The sequence below is a fragment of the Zalophus californianus genome, chromosome 1, assembly GCF_009762305.2.
Source record: "Zalophus californianus isolate mZalCal1 chromosome 1, mZalCal1.pri.v2, whole genome shotgun sequence".
NCBI lineage: Eukaryota > Metazoa > Chordata > Mammalia > Carnivora > Otariidae > Zalophus > Zalophus californianus.
Window position 1 is genome coordinate 9,180,762 of NC_045595.1, and position 16,824 is coordinate 9,197,585.

Below are 16,824 nucleotides of genomic sequence, written 5' to 3' on the forward strand. Positions count from 1 at the left end.
ACAGTTGGAAGAAGGATCTAGAAGGATCTATTTAGAGTCTCGTTATCCTCTCCAGCTGCAGATTACAGTAGTGAACAAAACACTGACACGCCTTGACCCCAGAGGACTGGTGATCTAGTGGGGTGTTCCCAGCTGGGACCCCCTGGTCTGGGAGGCCTGGTGGCCAAGTCCTTGGGGCTCTTGAGCCCTCCAGAGCCAGAGTCTCCCAGTCCCCCAGCTCTGGCCCAGCCAGAGGCTCCCAGTGTGGATGGGATTTGAAGGAAAGGCTACTTGGCTTCCAGCCCCCAGGCAGAAGTTTTCCACTTGGGCATTTGATTTATGGCTTGTGTTTGTGTTCATTGCTCTTCCATGGGCCCAAGTATGTCCCTCCCGAGAAGGCCTCCTTGGTAGAGGAGGTTCCTTTAGAGACAGCAGACTGGGTGTCAGGTGCTGCCCCTCAGGGGGCTGAGGAAATTAGAGCATCTCAGGATGGGAGGCAGGTGGCCCTGGCCTGCTCTCGCCTAGGTGGGTTCTCCTTCCCCAGGCCCCCTGGATTCTCCTAAGGAGAGCGGTCAGCGGAAGGCAGGGTGGGGGTAAGACTCTGCTCATGGCCAGAAAGAGAGAGGTAACCTGGAACGCAAGGAGGCCAGGGAGCCCTGATGTTCTCCTATCCCCACCATCTTCTGGCCAGCCTGACCCTCTTCCTATAAGCAAGGGGGCTCCATGTGTGGGAGCTATCCCCTGCCCGGGGCTGAGAGTGACTTTGCTCTCTGTGGGGACTCTTCCCACTTTCTTTTCCTGGTTGGTTTTTCCTTTTCTGCCTCCTCTTCTCATCTTTGCCCCCCACTTCCCTTCCTCAGAACATTGCAAAGGTATATGGGTAGAGGCTTCTTGGCTTGGGGCCTCTCCAGTCCCTCACCCTGATGAGTGTCCCCCATCAGGTGCCGACAGCTGGATGTGGCCCAGCTGTGCTCATGAAGCCACTCCTGAGTATTTTTAGGGAAGTTTTCTCCCCTTCGGTTTCTTTTGTTTGTTTGTTAAGAAGTCACTTCCTCTGTCTTCCCTTTCTCTCCCTTTGCCTTCTTCCCTTTTTCCTCCCTCTTGGAACCTTCTACTTCTCTGATTCTTTCTATTGCAGCCCTCTTGCTTTGAACCACTTTGCTTTGGTTCTGATTTTCTATCTTGGCCCCTCCCTCTCTCTTAGTTTTAATTTTGTCTTTTTGTCCTTCTCTTGTTCTGGGGTTCACTGATTCCTTCCCTCCTTTTCCCAAACTCTGAGTTGTGCCAGGCATGTCCCTCAGGTGGCCTCCAGAACTTCTGCACCCCCCTTCTCATCCCTGGTTGGCGTTAGTGCCTGGAGGACTCTGTGCCTTTTACAAGTAATTAGACCAAGGACAAGTGTATTTGGGGGATGGGGGAGGGTTGAGGCCTGACCCTGGGAGGTGGGGACACTATTAATAGTCCTAAGAGCAGCTGGAGGTGGGGGCAGTTGTCTGGCCCAGGCCTGGCCTGGGCAGCTCAAAGGGTCAGAAAGGGCAGTGCTGGGAAACAGAAAGCAGGTAGGGGTTGGGGAGCAGCTCTGCATGCCCCTAGACTGGATGGGGGCACCCCCTCTGCAGGGCCCATCTTTTCTTGGCATGCTGGTTATGGAGGGCATTCTCCACTGTCAGTTTCTGTCAGGTTCAGGAGGGGACAGAAGCTTTAGGGGTGGGGGCCCCTTTTATGGACCCAGCTATTATATGACTCCTTGGCCCCAGGCCCTCTTGGAAACACTGGGCTCCAGCTGCTGGCTGCGTTGCAGCACTGGCTGCACTCCGGGAAGGCGGCTGGCCACCCGTGGGGCCGGCACCTATGCTTCTGGTGTCCTCAGCTCTATGTATCTTTAGCGCTGGGCTAGGACAGGCAGGGCCCAGGGCCTAGCACCCTCAGAATCTAGGGGTAAAAGCTTTTTCTCCCCCTTCTCTTTTGGCCTTACCCATCCCCTGGCCTTCCCTTTCCTTGCCTCTCCCCCACCATTTCCAATATGGTAACCATCCCATAGAGGCCACTGACTCTGGAGAGGGCCACACCTGTGGAAGGCACCCTGCTCTTTTATGTCCAGGGAAACCTGTCTGCCCCTTTTTGCAGATGGTAATGGGCCAGACCCTGAGGGAGACCCTCAGCTTGCTGGCCGTGTTCTCTGGGGCGAGACACCAAAAAATAGTAATCTAGGGCATACTTAATGTGTCATAATGAGTATGCACTCCTGTGGGGGCGGGGAGCTGAGGGTTAGCCACACTTCGCTCACTGAGGCAGCCTTTGTGCCTCAGTGAGAGAGTGGGAGAAGGAGTTTCAGCTTAATGGCGTTGAAGGGAAATGGTGGTCCAGATGGAAGGACAGGTGACGTTTATGAGTCGGGCCCTGAGCTAAGCACCTTATACCTGTTTTCTCATTTATTCCTCACCCAAGAGCCCTAGGTGGTGGGTGGCATCTGCATTTTACAGAGGAGGAAACAGCTCAGAACTTGACCAAAGTCACTTGGCTGGTAGGTTTTGGAGCCTGGACGTGAACCAAGGGAAGCCTCTTTCCACCATTGCTGGCTGTCCACCTCCATTCCCCCACTGCCCTTGGTGCGCCCCCTTCACCCTCTCTGTTCCGGGGTGAGGCCCCCGTTAGAGTGGTCAAGGGCAGGCTCCAGGCAGAGGTGGGCCGGGGCCTGGGGTGCGGAGCTCCTGCGTCCCTCCGTCTCCCCAAAGGTCCCTCCCTTTGCCTCCTTCAGTAGCAGCTGCTTCACCTCCAATCCCTGTCTGATGGGAATTCTGATCTGATGGGACTTCCTACCCCCTGGGCACCTCTGGAACATCCCAGATGGTGTTACTGCAAGGCCCGGGGTCCGCTTGTTCACACAGAGCCATGGATCACTGATGTCATGGGGGTCGGTGCTGGGTTCCCTGGAAAGGGCAGACCCAGAAGGAGCCTGCATGTCCATCCTCATCTCCCAGGGCTGCTGGGCTTAACTGCTGGGAGTTAACTGCTTAACTGCTGGGCTGGGCTTGGAGAGGCCCCTAACAGGCTGCCTGGGCGTTTTTTCCTCCATCCACCGGCTAGGTGTTGTGCTCCGCACGAGGGTGCAATCCTCCTTCTCTCCCCCATTTTGGCCACTGTCTGTCGTCTCATGGGGATGACCAACTGGGCCCCTGGTTCCCCCGGGGCTTCAGTGACCAGGCCCCATCTCTCGTTCTTCCTGGGCTGGAGGCAGTGCTAAGGAAGGTTCTCCCATCAGGTACAGGGCAGAGAACGCTGAGCAGCTCACACCAGGGGAGCACCCTGAAGGCACCAGGGCTATTTGCCTGAGTACGGCCTTTGGAGCCCATTCTGCTGGTCTCCTGGGCACCAGATGAGCCCACTGACTTGCCTTCTCCCTTCCGGCAGTCGCACTGCTGGGCAGTGAGCCCTGCGGCAGCCAGATCTGACCCTCACTCCCGGAGGACCACAGATAGTGCTGGTGGACGTAGCGTGGGTTGAGGTGGGAAAGGTAGTGCCACCAGGGCCAGGGACTGAGAGTGGAAGGTCCCATCCGCACGTTCCCTGTGGCCTGAGCTGTTGTCCCTGCCCACCCTCCCTTCATGGCCTTCTTGAGCTCAGGCCACCACCCCCAGGGGCAGCCAGAGCAGGTCTAGAGCAGGTCTCTGCAGGTGTGACTGGGCCTCTTCCCTGGCGCTCAACCTTCCTCCCCTGCACAGGTGACTCAAGGTACAGGCTCAGGCCCCTTCAGATCCATGAGTGGAGGGGGAACGAAGACAGGAGAGATGAAGGTAATGGGGCGTGTGGAACGTGTGTGCCCATTGTGCCCCCAGCCGTACCGCTGCCCGTATCTTCAGGCCTGTGCTTCCTGGTCATGCTCCTGTCTCCCACCATGTGGGGTTCTAGGGACAACAGAAGGCAGATAAACCTCAGGATTGCTCCAGGGCCTGTGTGCACACGCACAAGCTGGCTGGCTCATGGGGGCGGACCGCAGAGTGGAAAGAGGGAAGGAAAGATCCTAGAAGCTCCCTGGGCCTGGCTGAGGTTGAGCCCCTCCCCTCTTTGCCCGCTGGCTGCCCTGCACTCTCAAGGACTTCCTCAATCCCAGGTCGCTTGTTTGCAGACATGGGGAGAACCCCTCTGTGACCTGTCTCCCTAGCCCCCCATCCGTCCCCCGTGCCCCTCCGCAGGGTGGCTCAGATTCTCAGACTTAGGTTTCAAGAGGCACAATAGTTACATTCTCCAGCTCTGATTGCTGCAGGCCAGGCCTCTGGCTACCCTTGAGATTGGATTTCCAGTGCCCTGGATGCTCCGGAATCACAGAAGAGGGGGGAGACAGGTAGGGGGAGGGGAGTGCCACCCTGGAGAGTGCCAGGATCAGCTCCTGAATTGCATCAGCCCTTCAGAGGACAGCACCCCCAGAACAGAGCACACCCTCACCCTGCTTCTTGACTCTCAGACCTGGAGAGAGCCTGGGAAACGGCAAGCAAACAGAGAACTCCGGGGGCTATCCTCTATAGCCCCCAGAGGTTGGTGGTCCAGCAGAGCTAGAGGCGGGTTCCGCTTTGGCCCAGTGCTAAGTACTGAGCGTGCAGTGCACAGTGGGACCGCAGCTCTGAATGCATCATCTCATTTTACCCCTGTGGGACGGCAGGAAATTGCTGGTGGTATGTCCAAATGCATGCGTGTTTGTGCTCGCCCGAGTGTATGCACGTGTGGGTGTGGTTGAGCTGGGTCTTTCCGCTCCTCTTGGCCACCTAAGAACTCACTCTGTCAGTGATGTGCGTGGAGGCAGCCGGCCAGCAAGTTACATGTGGCCCCTTTCACAGAGAGAGTTTGTTTCGGGTGGGAGCCGAGGCAGAGCGTTCCCTGCAGCAAGCAGGAATTCCTCCTTTACCTAGTGGGAGCCATAAATATCTGCCCGTCTGTGACTGGAAATATACATACATATATATAACATGCTGTCAGTTGGGGTTCGTGTGCAACACTGGGCTCCTCCTGGCTGCTGGAGCTCCCCCTCCAGAGCTCCCATGAAGAGGCAGAGCCCTTCTGGACACACACACACACAGAAACAGGCAAGGTCTGGATACACACACACACACACACACACAGAGAGAGAGAGAGAGAGAGAGAGAGAGAGAGAGAGAGAAACAGGCAAGGTCGGGAGAGGAAAGAGCCTGAGAAAGGGAACGTGAAGAAGGAAGGACAGAGAGAGGAGTGTGGAGCCAAGAGAGAAAAATGAGACCAGAAATGGGATTCCAAAGGGAAAGGTGAAGAGCTCAATAAAGCAAGTAGGGGGGCTTCAAGGACTGAGAAGGTGGAGCTGGTGCAGGATTGAGAAAGGCAGTACTTGGGGTGGAGGGTGGGGGAGCGTTGTGGCTGTTTCAGGGGATATGGAGGGACCTAAGGAAGAGGGGCCCACACCGCCAACTGTTGGCCGAGTTTGACCCGGGTCTGGATACTGCAGAAGGCCACAGGCCATCGATGCCAGGGGTGGGGGGGGGTGACTAATGATATGTGTGCAGATGAACAGGGAGTAGCCCCAGACCCAGGAGCCGTGCTGAGACAGAGTCCAGATCTGTCACCTGCCCCTGCATAGTCCTCCCTTCCGAAAGCCTCCATAGTGGCCAGGGTCCTCAGGCACTACGGGCAGGTGGCCTCTGCCTTTGAGGTGTGGATCACATGAGTAGCCCAGGTCCCACGCAGAGGGCAGTCAGCAGAGCATGCTCCTGTGGGTGACATGAGCCGGCCTAACCACCGAGAGCATGGAGAATAAGCTGTGGGCTCTGAGATTCTCTCCATCCCCAAACCTGGCCGGGGCTCAGGGACCCTGATACCTGTCTGCCCAGGGCATCAAGCCCAGGCATCGGACACAGTGGCTGGACTGTTTTTAGGAGGCTATATTCGATGGGCCTCATGCAAGGAAGCTTAAAACCGGGGAAGATGCTCTCTGGTCCTCAGGGCCAGGATAGAGGGAAAGGTTGAGTTGTGTCAGGGCCAAAGGGAGGTAGCGGTGCCCCTGGCTGCTCTTTCCCATCTCCAGTCTCTAGGGTGTGAAGGCAGCAGTAGTCCCTGAAGAGAGGTGCAGGCAGGGGGGTTAGGGTTGCTTTGCTGACCTTAGGGTGGCCCTGAACTGGGGGTGTGCACTTAGGGTCCCCACCGCTCTGGCAACCAGGCTGAAGAGAGCCGAGGCCTGAGAGGCTTCTAGAGGATGTGGCCCTGGAAGGCTGGGGAATCAGAGTGACAGCCTCAGGGGCGTGGGCCAGGGGAGGGTGTAGGGGGAGGATAAAAGATGGAGCTGGGCACCTGTCTGCCTTGTGCTAGCCAACACTGTCCCTGCCCCTCCACTGGCCCACAGGCCACCAGCTGGCCCATTATCCCTGGCGAGAAAGCAGACACTGGAGGGGGGCTCCCATGTGGCTGCAACTTACTCATGCAAACCCGCCGGGCAGGGACTGCCAGGGGAGAGCCACCCTGTTCTGGGTCGGAGGCGAGGGGAGGGGGGGCAGCAGAGAGAGGAGCCCCCGCTGTGCAGCAGTCAGGTCTCCTCCTGTGCTGTTGGCAGGGGGCAGTGCGTGGGGCCTGTGAACAGGAGATAAAGAGTTCAGGCAGAGGGTTTTTTCTCACTAACCGTGGATTTGTATGTTTGTTCAGCTGGTGGCTCTGATAAGCCCCATTCTGCCAGATAAAAGCTGAGCAGCCATGAGGCGGGGCGTGGGGAGGGGTGTCATAAAGGGACCTTCCTCCTGTCTGTCCTGAGGCCTGGGGTTATCCCCTCCCCCAGGGAGCTCAACAGGGAAAGGAGTCAAGATGCTGGGGTGTCATGCTCCCTGGTGTGCTAGCCTGTGGTGCAGCCTCTGATCCCAGAGGGCTGTCTAAAGTAGGCCCGGACCTTGGGGCACGGTTCCCCAAAGAGCCCAAGAAAGCTGGCCAGCTGGCTCCCTCCCCTGGGGGCAGGTGGCGGTGGTCTCCTCACCCTCCCTAGAAGCCTGTCCACCAGGGCCCGGTGGCTGTTTGGCCCTGCAGCTGCTGTATGGGCTCCTGCCAGCCCCCTGCCCCATCTGTCCACTGGGTGGACAAGGGCCTGCCCCCATCATGTCCCTTACTGACTTGTCAGGGCAGGGGTCCTAGTTGAGCCCCAGGGCCTGCGACTAGCCTGTGGGGGCTTCAGTGCCTTTGAGCGGACCATGGTGTCCCCAGGGCCCCGGCTTCAACCCTCCCGTCCCCTTCTGCTGGGTGCCGGCCGCTAGGGTGAAGGGGGTGCTGCTAGACCAGGACGGTGGGGCCCTGGCTGGAGCTGCCCCTGCCGCAGGGCTGGCTCCTCAGCCTCCGAGCCTGGGTCCAGATTTCCAGCGTTTCTGCCTTTTGTCCTAGAGCTGAGCTGAGCATGCCGGGGGCCGGCGGGGGTGGCATTGTGGGGACGCTGGCTGGGCCGCCAGCAGTAAGATGGCTGCCAAGGGCTAAAATGGCTGCCAGCAGCGCCTGGAGGCGCGTGGCAGCGGGCCTCGCCCGCGCTGGATCCTCGCTCCCGCTGGCTCCTTTACATCAAGCTAATAGTAATAACAGCAATAACGTTTCGGGACAGTATCCTGGTTTAGAAGGATTTCCTGTCTATCGCGCTCTCCTGGAGCCCCATTTGTCTCTGCCGTAGTCGCTGGCCCACCTCCATCTCTTTGTCGGGTTCTCTCTCGCCTTTCTGTCCTTGCGCTGGATGTGCGCGTGCGCGCAGCTTCTGCCTCCACCTGGCCGCGTTCAGGGCCCCTGGGCGGACGACTCTGGCTCCCCCAACTCCACGGACCCAGACCTGGAGGGCTCGTGGGGACGGAGTTGGTCCCAGGATGGGTGGGGTCAGTAGCAGGGGCCCCTGGGCAGCAGAGCCCGGAGCATGTGCCCCTCGATGGGCTACACACGCTGGGCCTGTGGCTCTGCCCTTCCTAAGTTTTGAATAGAGGAGAGGGCAGCCCTGGGAGATGAAGCAGGCTCCGGGCACCCTGGGTCTAGGGAGGTCCTAGAGTGGACCCGCCCAGTACCTCAGCCCCTCACCTGCTCCTTCCTGGACTGGCAGGGGGGGTTGAATCAGACCCAGATAGCTAGGAATAAGCCAGGGCGAGAGAATGACAAAATTCATAGCCACAAGTCACTGTGGCACAGAGAGGGTGCCCTCCTGGGAGCATGGGAGGAGGAGGTCCTGTAGATTCTCTCCACAGCAGAGAGGGCCAATAGCAAAGAGGTGGCCTGGGGTGTAGGATTCACCATCCCCAAACACACCACAGGGGTGAACACAAAGGGAGGTGTGGCAGGCTGCACCCCAAATTGGAGGGGCTGAGGGGCCATCATTAGCATTTTCCTTATAAACTTCTGTTTTCTTGATTTGTGACAAGATTTTATTTATTTATTTATTTTTTGGACTTTAAAAAACTAAACAAGGTAAAGAATGGGGAAAGTGGGGCCTGAAACTGTCCTGTAGGCAACCAGTCCTTTCTCACTGGTCACATCGAGGCAGGTGGCCAAAAACTTGGCCTGAGCCAAACCTGGGCCTTCGCTCCCAGAGGGATGCTGTTGTTCTTACCAGCCCCTGTCATCCATCACTCTTCCAGCCCTCCTGAGTGGCCTAGTGGCCACAGGGCACTTTGCTGCAATCTCTTGGGCCCCCGTCTCGTTGTTCTTTAGGAGCTTCCTTGCTGGTCACTCCCCAGTGTGAGCAGCTTGGCTGTGAGGCCGGTGAGGGGTGGACTCTCCGGCCAGTAGGCTGACCTTGGGGTGGCAGGTGAGACTCAGGAGGCAGGGTCAAAGAGTTGGGCAGAACCTTGGTCAATACCAGGGCGTGGTTTTCCGATGCCACCCCCACGTTGTCCCCTTGTGAGCAGCCTATTCTTTACCAGATGCCTAGCCTTCCTCCTGCCCCACAACCTGCCCTGGCCCCCCTCTGCCACCCTCTCGCCAGCTGTCCTGCCTGGGCAGGCATTCTGGAGGTCCCCATTGTGCCCCTGGCACACAAAGCTTTGAGGACCTGGGGGGCGGGGGTGGGGGGGGCTTTCCCAAGCTCAGCAAAATATTCACACACACACTCCACCCTGCCGCAGCCCTCTGTGAGCTCCCACCGCACAATGGGCCCTTGTCTCGGGACTCCCTCTGAGCAGCTGTGGCACTGGGGCATGAGACAGCCCAGACAGGCTGGCACAGAGCGGGCGACGGCGCCAGGGCAAACCTCCCCCCTCCGTGTTGCCAGGCACTGCCTGTAAGCATAAAGGTGAGGTGGGGGTGGTTGAGGCTGACAGGAATGGCTGTAATTAATGAAGTGAGAGAAGGAAGGGGCTGCTCTGCTGGGAGCCCGAGCCGAGCGGAGGATGGGGGACCCTTGGGTTCATCCCAGCTGTGCAAAGAGATGGTCACTGGCTTCTCTCGTGGGCACCGTCCTCGCCCTGATTCTCAGCCATTGCTGCTCACCCGGGGGCGACTTTGCTGCTAGGCACATTGGGCAGTGTCTACAGACAGTGTTGGTTGTCAGACTTGGGTGCTACTGGAATCTAGTGTGTGGAGACCAGCGCTGCTGCCAGCCACCCCGCAGTGCCCAAGATACCCCACCACGGAGCAGGATCTGGCTCCAGTGTCCGTAGGATGCACTTCCTCCTCTTTTTCGGGTCTCCCTAGGCTACTCCGCTCCGAGGAGAGGGTGCTATGAAGGTGTTTACAGGGCTGGAGGGGCAGCTGCTTGGCTGGTGTGTGGGGGGCACTTTGATCTTGACCCATTCTCCCCTTTGTGTCTCCTGCAGAATCCGGACAATCAGATAGTTCAAACCAGCAAGGAGATGCGGACATCAAACCACTGCCCAACGGTCAGTGCCCCCCAACTCCCGCTGGCCCATGCCTAGCCTCTGTGGCCTGCCCTGCCCCCACCTGCCCTCCCACCCCTGGCCAACCTGGCCTCCGCTCTCCCTCCATTTCTTCTCCTTTACTCAGCCGTTCCTCAGCTAAACTTCAGCTGACGTCCCAAGGGGTGGGGGCTCACCTGAAGCATACTCACTCTTCCGTGTAGACATGAGGGCCCCTGAGGGCCAGCGTGTGTCTGGAATGTGAGGCTTGGGAGGGAGGGAGTCAGAGCAAGAGTGGGGAGAGCTTCGGGGAAACAGGCAGGCAGCCCCTCCTAGCCTTGCCTGACTCACTCACTTGTCCTTTCCCCTCTTCAGGGCACTTAAGTTTCCAGGACTGTTTTGTGACTTCCGGGGTCTGGAATGTGACGGAGCTGGTGAGAGTATCACAGAGTAAGTGAGTTCTTTCTTTCCGATGGTGAGCTCAGGGCTGAGCTCGGCAGATTGGGGGTGTAAGGAGGTGGGACTCAGACCCCATGTGGCCCCCCGCTGGTGGGGTCTTGGCAGAGGGGCAGACAGGGTTTCCTGGGACACTCTGCCCATTGGTACTGGGCTAGGTGGAGCAGAGGCGCCCAGAGAGCCCATTCTCTAATCTCCACTGCCTTGGAGAAAAAAATCAGAACCAAGGGCTCTTCCGCAAAGACCCCCAGCCAGGAGGAGGCTTCTGGGGAGCTGCTCATGACAACAAAACAAGGCCCCATTGGGCCTTCCACACCTCAAACTTTATCACCTTCTCGCCTTTTCCCAGCTCCTGTTGCGACAGCATCAGGGCCCAACTTCTCACTGGCAGACCTGGAGAGTCCCAGCTACTACAACATAAACCAGGTGACCCTGGGGCGGCGGTCCATCACCTCCCCTCCTTCCACCAGGTGAGCCCAGCACCCTGGCCCCCCCCCGCCCCCCCCATCCCCAGGCCATCTCAGGTGCTGCAGGCAGCTATACCTCCAAGGCCTGGGTGCCGTAGAAGATCACCCCTTGTGGAGGGCGTGGGCTCCAGAGCAGCCGGGGCCCACCACGCCACCAACCCCCTGAGCTTCCTGCTTCGTGCTGTCGCTGGGCATTTGGTGCTGGGGACCTTAGCCCGAACAAGGCACGACCGTGCCTGGAAGGCACTCCCAGTGGGGATCTGAGAAGGCCTCTCTCTTGCGGAAGTGACATCTGAGCCCAGACAGGCATGGGGTGGATGCTCCAAGTAGAGCAGCCCCCATCCCAGCCAAGGATGGACATCCTGGTGGGACCCCCAAAGAGGGCTCTGGAAGGTATTTAGACTTAAAACCCACTGAAGGGTTTGAAGCAGGAGATGCTGGGGGATATGTGTTCCAGAAAGTGCCCCTCGCAGCAGCATGTATGGGCAGGACGGACGGCCAGTTGGAGGCTGGAGTAGAGGAGGGCCTGAGCTGGGTGGGTGAGTGGGGTGAGAGGGTGGGACCGAATTGAGAGGTGTTTGGGAGGTGGATACATTCAGCCCTAGTCAGGGCCAATTGTTCGGGACAGGGAGGGATCCTGTGCTTTTTTTAAAAAACTTAGACTTTTGGTTCATTGTGAGGGTTTCGGCATTCATTTCGATTTGTTAAAATGTTACATTATAATACCATAGTAGCTTCATATTAGTACTGTTTTAGTATAACATAGTATCTTGATCTCTGAGTTTTGTGGCACCCTTTGGGCTTTTTGTCCCTGGCAAGTGGCCAGGGAAGCAGTGGAGGAGGCTTTTGCCCCCTCTTTGACCTGGGCAGCTCAGTGGATGAGGGTATTGTGGCCTGAGAAGGGGCTCAAGGAGCAGGAGCAGGTGGGCTGGGCCCCGAGGGACTCCGGGACCAGTCTAGTCTTAGGGGTGGACACGTAGTGAGTGCCTGGGGGTGCTGCTGTCATCAGGCACCTGCTCCCCACACGACGGGTCATCAGTGCGGCCTCTCTCAGTTTGAGGAGCTGTACCTCCATCTTCCTTTGGCCTCCCTGATCCCTCTCGTCTTCCCCAGCACCACCAAGCGCCCCAAGTCCATCGATGACAGCGAGATGGAGAGCCCTGTGGATGATGTCTTCTATCCTGGTACAGGCCGCTCCCCAGCAGCCGGCAGCAGCCAGTCCAGTGGGTGGCCCAACGATGTGGACGCAGGTATGGATGCTGCAGGGCCCACCCAGAGCGGGGCGGCTGGAGCCTCTTCTTCCCTCTTGGTTTACCTGGCGAGCCTCCCTCCGGTTCCCCTGCTGTGGGGTGGCACTACCTGTCTTCTTGCGTCTTGATCTTCCAGAGGAGGGCAGACCAGGCCGAAGGAAGGAGTGGAGGCGAGGAGCTGGGCTGTCCCTATGTGGGCAGCAGAGCCCATGGGTGTGGTGGAAGGAAAGCAGAGGCCCCAGGCACCGAGCTCTTCGTGGTCTCCTTTCCCTGGAGAAGTTGCCCCAGCTCTGTTTAAAGCAGTTTAAAGCAGTTTCTCAGTCTGGGTGCCATGGACATTTGGGGCCACATCATTCTCTGGGGTGGGGCCATCCTATGCACTGTAGGGCATTGAGCAGCAACCCTGGCCTCCATGCACCAGCCAGTAGTAACTCCCCACTCCTCCCCAAAGTATAATATAATGACCAAAAATGTCCCTAGACATTGCTGAATATACCCCAGCATAGGGGAGAGGAGAACAGAATCATCTTGAGAACCACTGGTCTGAAGGGCCCAGCATCACGGAGAGGAGCGGCGCCTAGTAAAGAATGACCAGAATCATTTTTCCAATCAAGCAGGAAAGCTAGGGAAGGGTGAAGGTCTAAGGGAAGCGTGGCCAGTCCTCCCAGTACCCTCCAACCACCCCTTTCTCGGTGAACCCACCCACCTTCACTTCCAGTCCTGACTGGAGGCATGAGCAGACCCAGAGAACCCCGAAGCAAAGGAAGGAGAGGACGCGTGTGTGCCCGCGCTTGTGCGTGTGTCCGTGCACGATGTATGTGTGAGGAGGCTGGCTGCGGGATACTTCTGCCTGACACACTGGTGGTATAACCTGTGTGTGTCCTTGAGGTGCGAGTGTCTTGGAGCCAGGGAGTATAGACCCGTGTGTGGGGGTTGTACACGGGGCATGTCTGCTCTGGTCAGGCCTGGGAACAGGAGCTTTGCTCTTGAGGCAGGAAGAGGAAGGCCTGACCTGATGTCGCTTTGCCTGGTGTTTTCCAGATGTGCCTCTACAGAGATGGGCCAAGTGGATGGGTCGGGGCAGGGGCTGGGCGAAAAGCAAGGCAGAAGGGTGGGGAGGCGCTCCTGCTTTCCTGTGGCCCAGATAGAGTTTGCACAAGCTCTCTGCTCTTGGCTCCCTGGGAGGAGGGGAGGAGGGCTTGTCTCCAGACCTTGGGCCTGGGGAGTGGGCTCCAGACCAAGAGCAAAGCTCACCTCTGTGAGACAGCTCTCCGGCGAGTCTTCGGGTGTCTCTCCCAGGGTTTCATGTGGCAAACAGGGACCTGGGTCGACACAGCCCAGCTACTTCCCTGGGAGAGAGAGAGAAGGGGTTGAAAATGCCCTGAAGACTCCGCAGCCAGGGCCTCAGTTAAGTGACTGTCCCTCAAGGACTCAAGTGCCTTGAGAGCCACATCCATCGCTGTCTCCTGGGGCTCCGCCCCCGGGTCCCTCTGCCCTGACCTGGTGCTCAAAGAGCTGTCCCCTCTCCGGCTCCCACTCTTTATTCTCAGCTGTCTGCTCCAGTGCCTGTCATTTCTGCTCCTTCCAGCTGTCCTGCCATGCACGGCCCCCAACATCCTCCTGCAGCACCCTCAGCTCCCTTGCTTTCCCTTCTTTTCCTCCGGACCACCCCCCCCCCCCCCCGCGGTGTTGTTTCCCTGCGCTGCGACAAATCGCCAATTAAGCAGCCCAGCTGCAGGACAGGGAACAGCTGGGGAGGTGCTGTGCGGCCACGGGGACAGCTGTGCACAGCTGGTGGGGGTGCTCCCCACCCCCGCACTGTGCCAGCTATCAGGTGGCACACAGCTGCTGCCAGATAACACCTCTGCTGGCGGCTGGGAGTTCGCCCTTCCCCCACCGCTTCCCTCTGCTGTTAAGACTGCAGCCCCCACCCCCACCCCCCACTCAGACTGATTCTATGCCCGAAAGATGGCAGCTCTGCAGATCTCCACCACTCCATCTTAGCCCTCCCGTCGTGGGCACGGCCTTCTCTAGGCTCAGCCCAGGACAGGAGACAAGTTCCCCTGGAGGACCTGGCCCAGGGGCCCTGCTGTGTCAGAGCATCACCTGGACATCATGACCGCCTGGCACAGAGATGACCTTGGTTGGCAGCATCGGGATCCTTCAGGCAGAGCTGCAACGGGTTGTTCTCTGTGCCCCTGTCTCCCACTGAATGCCACCCCATCTCTGGCACCAGGAGAAGAGCAAAGCCCCGAAATGACCCATCCTACAGCTGCCCAGCCTCTGGATCCCCTGGCAGGGGAGTCCTTTCCTGTCCCGCACTGCCCCCAGTGCCCGCCCAGGTCCTCCAGCCCCTTCCCAACTCTCTTGTCGGGTGTTGTATCACCCCTGTGGTCCCTCCTGAGGATCGGTGGTTTTCTTCCTACCAGAGCCTCCCCCAGTCCAGGGCCCCACAGAGCAGACCCCAACCCATCCCTCTTCCGGGTCCCCCATCACTCTGAAGCTGTCTCCCCAGGGCTCCTCCTGCACACCTTCCCCGCCCCCTGCCCCTGCATCCCACCTTTTCATCCTGTGCCCTATGAGCTCCTTATCTGCTCATCAGGGAGCAAGATGGGCCCCCTTGCTCATCTCCTACCCAGCGCACCCAAGGGTCTCGTTTTTCTCTCCGATCAGAGCACCTGTAGCTGGCCCGTCGGCATACCGGGCCTGAGAACCAGAGCTGGAATGGGGCAAAGGAGACAGGAAGGGGGTGTGGTGGGGAAGGGGTAGCCGGGAGGGGGCCTGAGGAGAGAAGGAGCTAGCTGCTGGCTTCCCGCCTTCCCTTGCTCTCGCCCCGGCCCAGCTAAACCTGCCCTGTGTTGCTGATTCCTCCCCCCAGGCCCGGCTTCTCTAAAGAAGTCAGGAAAGCTGGACTTCTGCAGTGCCCTCTCCTCTCAGGGCAGCTCCCCGCGCATGGCTTTCACTCACCACCCGCTGCCTGTGCTTGCTGGAGTCAGACCAGGTGAGAAATGGGGGGGCTTGGAGGGAGGCAGTGGGGGAGGCGGTGGAGCACTGAGGGGCAGCTGGCCAGGTGAAGGAGCCGGGGCTCCAGCCCCGGAGTGACAGCTGCAAGCTCTCTGAGTAGGCCGAGGTCTGGCGGAGGGTGGGCATGGGAATGGGCCCTCCCTCCGAGGCAGCCCCTCCTCACCCTGTTCCCAAGCACCCTCCCACTTGCTTCTCACTCCCCATGTGCATGTCTGTGCGTCGGTGCGTGCGTGTGTGCGCGCATGTGTGTGCTGTGCAGCACCAGCCCGTCCCAAGGCCCTCTCCCACCTGCCTGTGACGGCGGAGGCCTCAGACCCGCTGCTGCCCACTCTCCTTTCCTCCTGCCGGCCGTGGGCGGGAAAGTACCGGCTGCTCCCTCTGTCCTCCTTTCACCTCTTCTCTCTGGGCTCCTGGCTGAGCCCAGGTTCTGGTTTCCCAGCGCCAACTTGGGGCGCTGTGGGGCACAGATTGACAAGAGCCACTCAGGGGAGCCCAGGCCCCCTTCTCAGGCCCTCCCTGCCCTTTTCCGAAAGTGAAGGGCTAGGCCAAGGGGCTCGTAGCACCTGGGTTGTTCTCCAGGGAAAGGAGCAAGCCCACTGCCTTGGGGGGCTCTCTTACTTCTGTCTCGGGAGAGGGTGCTTGGTGGGGGTGGGGGGAGTAGGGACAGCTCAGCGTTCCTGAGGGGATGGAATCCGGCAGGAAGTTGTGGGAACTGAGTCCTCAGCCTCCCTGCTTCCTCATTTTCGGGCTTTCTCCCCGCCTTGATACCCTTCTGGCAGAAAGAGGCCTGGACTTTTTTCTGGACACTGCCCTGTGTCCACCCGCCTGCTGTCTTGCGGGCCCTTCTGTAGGACGCGGAGAAGAGTGCGGTTTATCCTCCCAGCCTCCTCCTCGGGGCCTCCTGGCTGAGAGCCCAGAGGCAGCCTGCACTGGGGCAGGGTGTGGTGGCCACGAGGTGGGGGCGGGGACCCCAGGCCTGTGTGCAGGCAGCGGGAGGGCGGCAGGCCCAGCTCAGCTCAGCTTTTATGAACTCCAGAGAGAAGCCAAGTTTGCTCAGCCCCCTAATGAAACTGAGAGCAAGAGCGAGCTGATTGGAAACAGACTGGAGGGGGAGGGCTGGGCCCAGGGAAGAGCTGGGGCCTGTGCTGGGGTGGGAGCTGTGTGTGGGGAGGATGCGTGTGCAAGGACCGTGGGGCTGAGCACGCAGGAACAGGGCCTGGGCAGCAGCGGCCAGAGGCACGGTCATGTGCGTGCAGGAGCCGGGTGTATGCACTGCAAGGGCTTGTCCTGCACAGGCAAGCGGCTCTGTCTCTAGCCAGAGCCTGGGAGTCCTTGGCCTCCTCCGTCCCTCCCCCAGACTCGCACCTAGGCCCTGGATCAGGGTGAAGGCAGTGACACTCTGCATTGACACCACAATGCAGAGTGTCAGGAGGCGCCAAGATCTTAGCCATCAAGACAAATAATATTTAATGTAATATTTTTTTAAAAATTGAAACGATTGCAAAAAAAATATACAAGGAATAGCGGCTATCAACGTTTTAAACAAAAGAGGGGACTGGCCTTGCATTTGCCTGACCTTGCCTTGTTCATGTCACCCTAGCTCCAGCCCTGCTTCTAATCAGACTTTATTACAAAGACAAGCAGGTAGCTGACCAGCCCTAGTTTGCCAATTGGACTTTTTATTTTAAAAAGTGTTAAAAAAAAAAAGATTTATTTATTTGTTTTGGCGGGGAGGGGCCGAGGGAGAGAGAGAGAGAATCTCTAGCAGACTCCTCGCTGAGCGCAGAGCCGGGCATGGCACTCGCTCCACGTCACAACCCTGCGATCACAACC

At 58.9% G+C, this 16,824-nt stretch overlaps 1 protein-coding gene across 15 annotated transcripts in view; it reads left to right on the plus strand.

Moving 5' to 3' along the window:
* NFIX (nuclear factor I X) overlaps positions 1–16,824 on the plus strand; it is a 97,512-nt gene that overhangs the window by 63,728 nt on the left and 16,960 nt on the right. For 13 of the 15 annotated variants that reach the window (XR_003518075.2, XM_027584143.2, XM_027584154.2 and 10 more), the window contains exons 3-7: positions 9,756–9,818; positions 10,170–10,244; positions 10,600–10,720; positions 11,831–11,967; positions 14,846–14,968. Coding sequence is in view for 14 of the 15 variants with exons in the window: in XM_027584143.2 (XP_027439944.1) it covers positions 9,756–9,818; positions 10,170–10,244; positions 10,600–10,720; positions 11,831–11,967; positions 14,846–14,968 (519 nt within the window). In the remaining variant the exon portion in view is untranslated. The remainder of the gene's footprint in view (positions 1–9,755; positions 9,819–10,169; positions 10,245–10,599; positions 10,721–11,830; positions 11,968–14,845; positions 14,969–16,824) is intronic. The other 2 variants (XM_027584149.2, XM_035727873.1) reach the window with 1 other exon arrangement.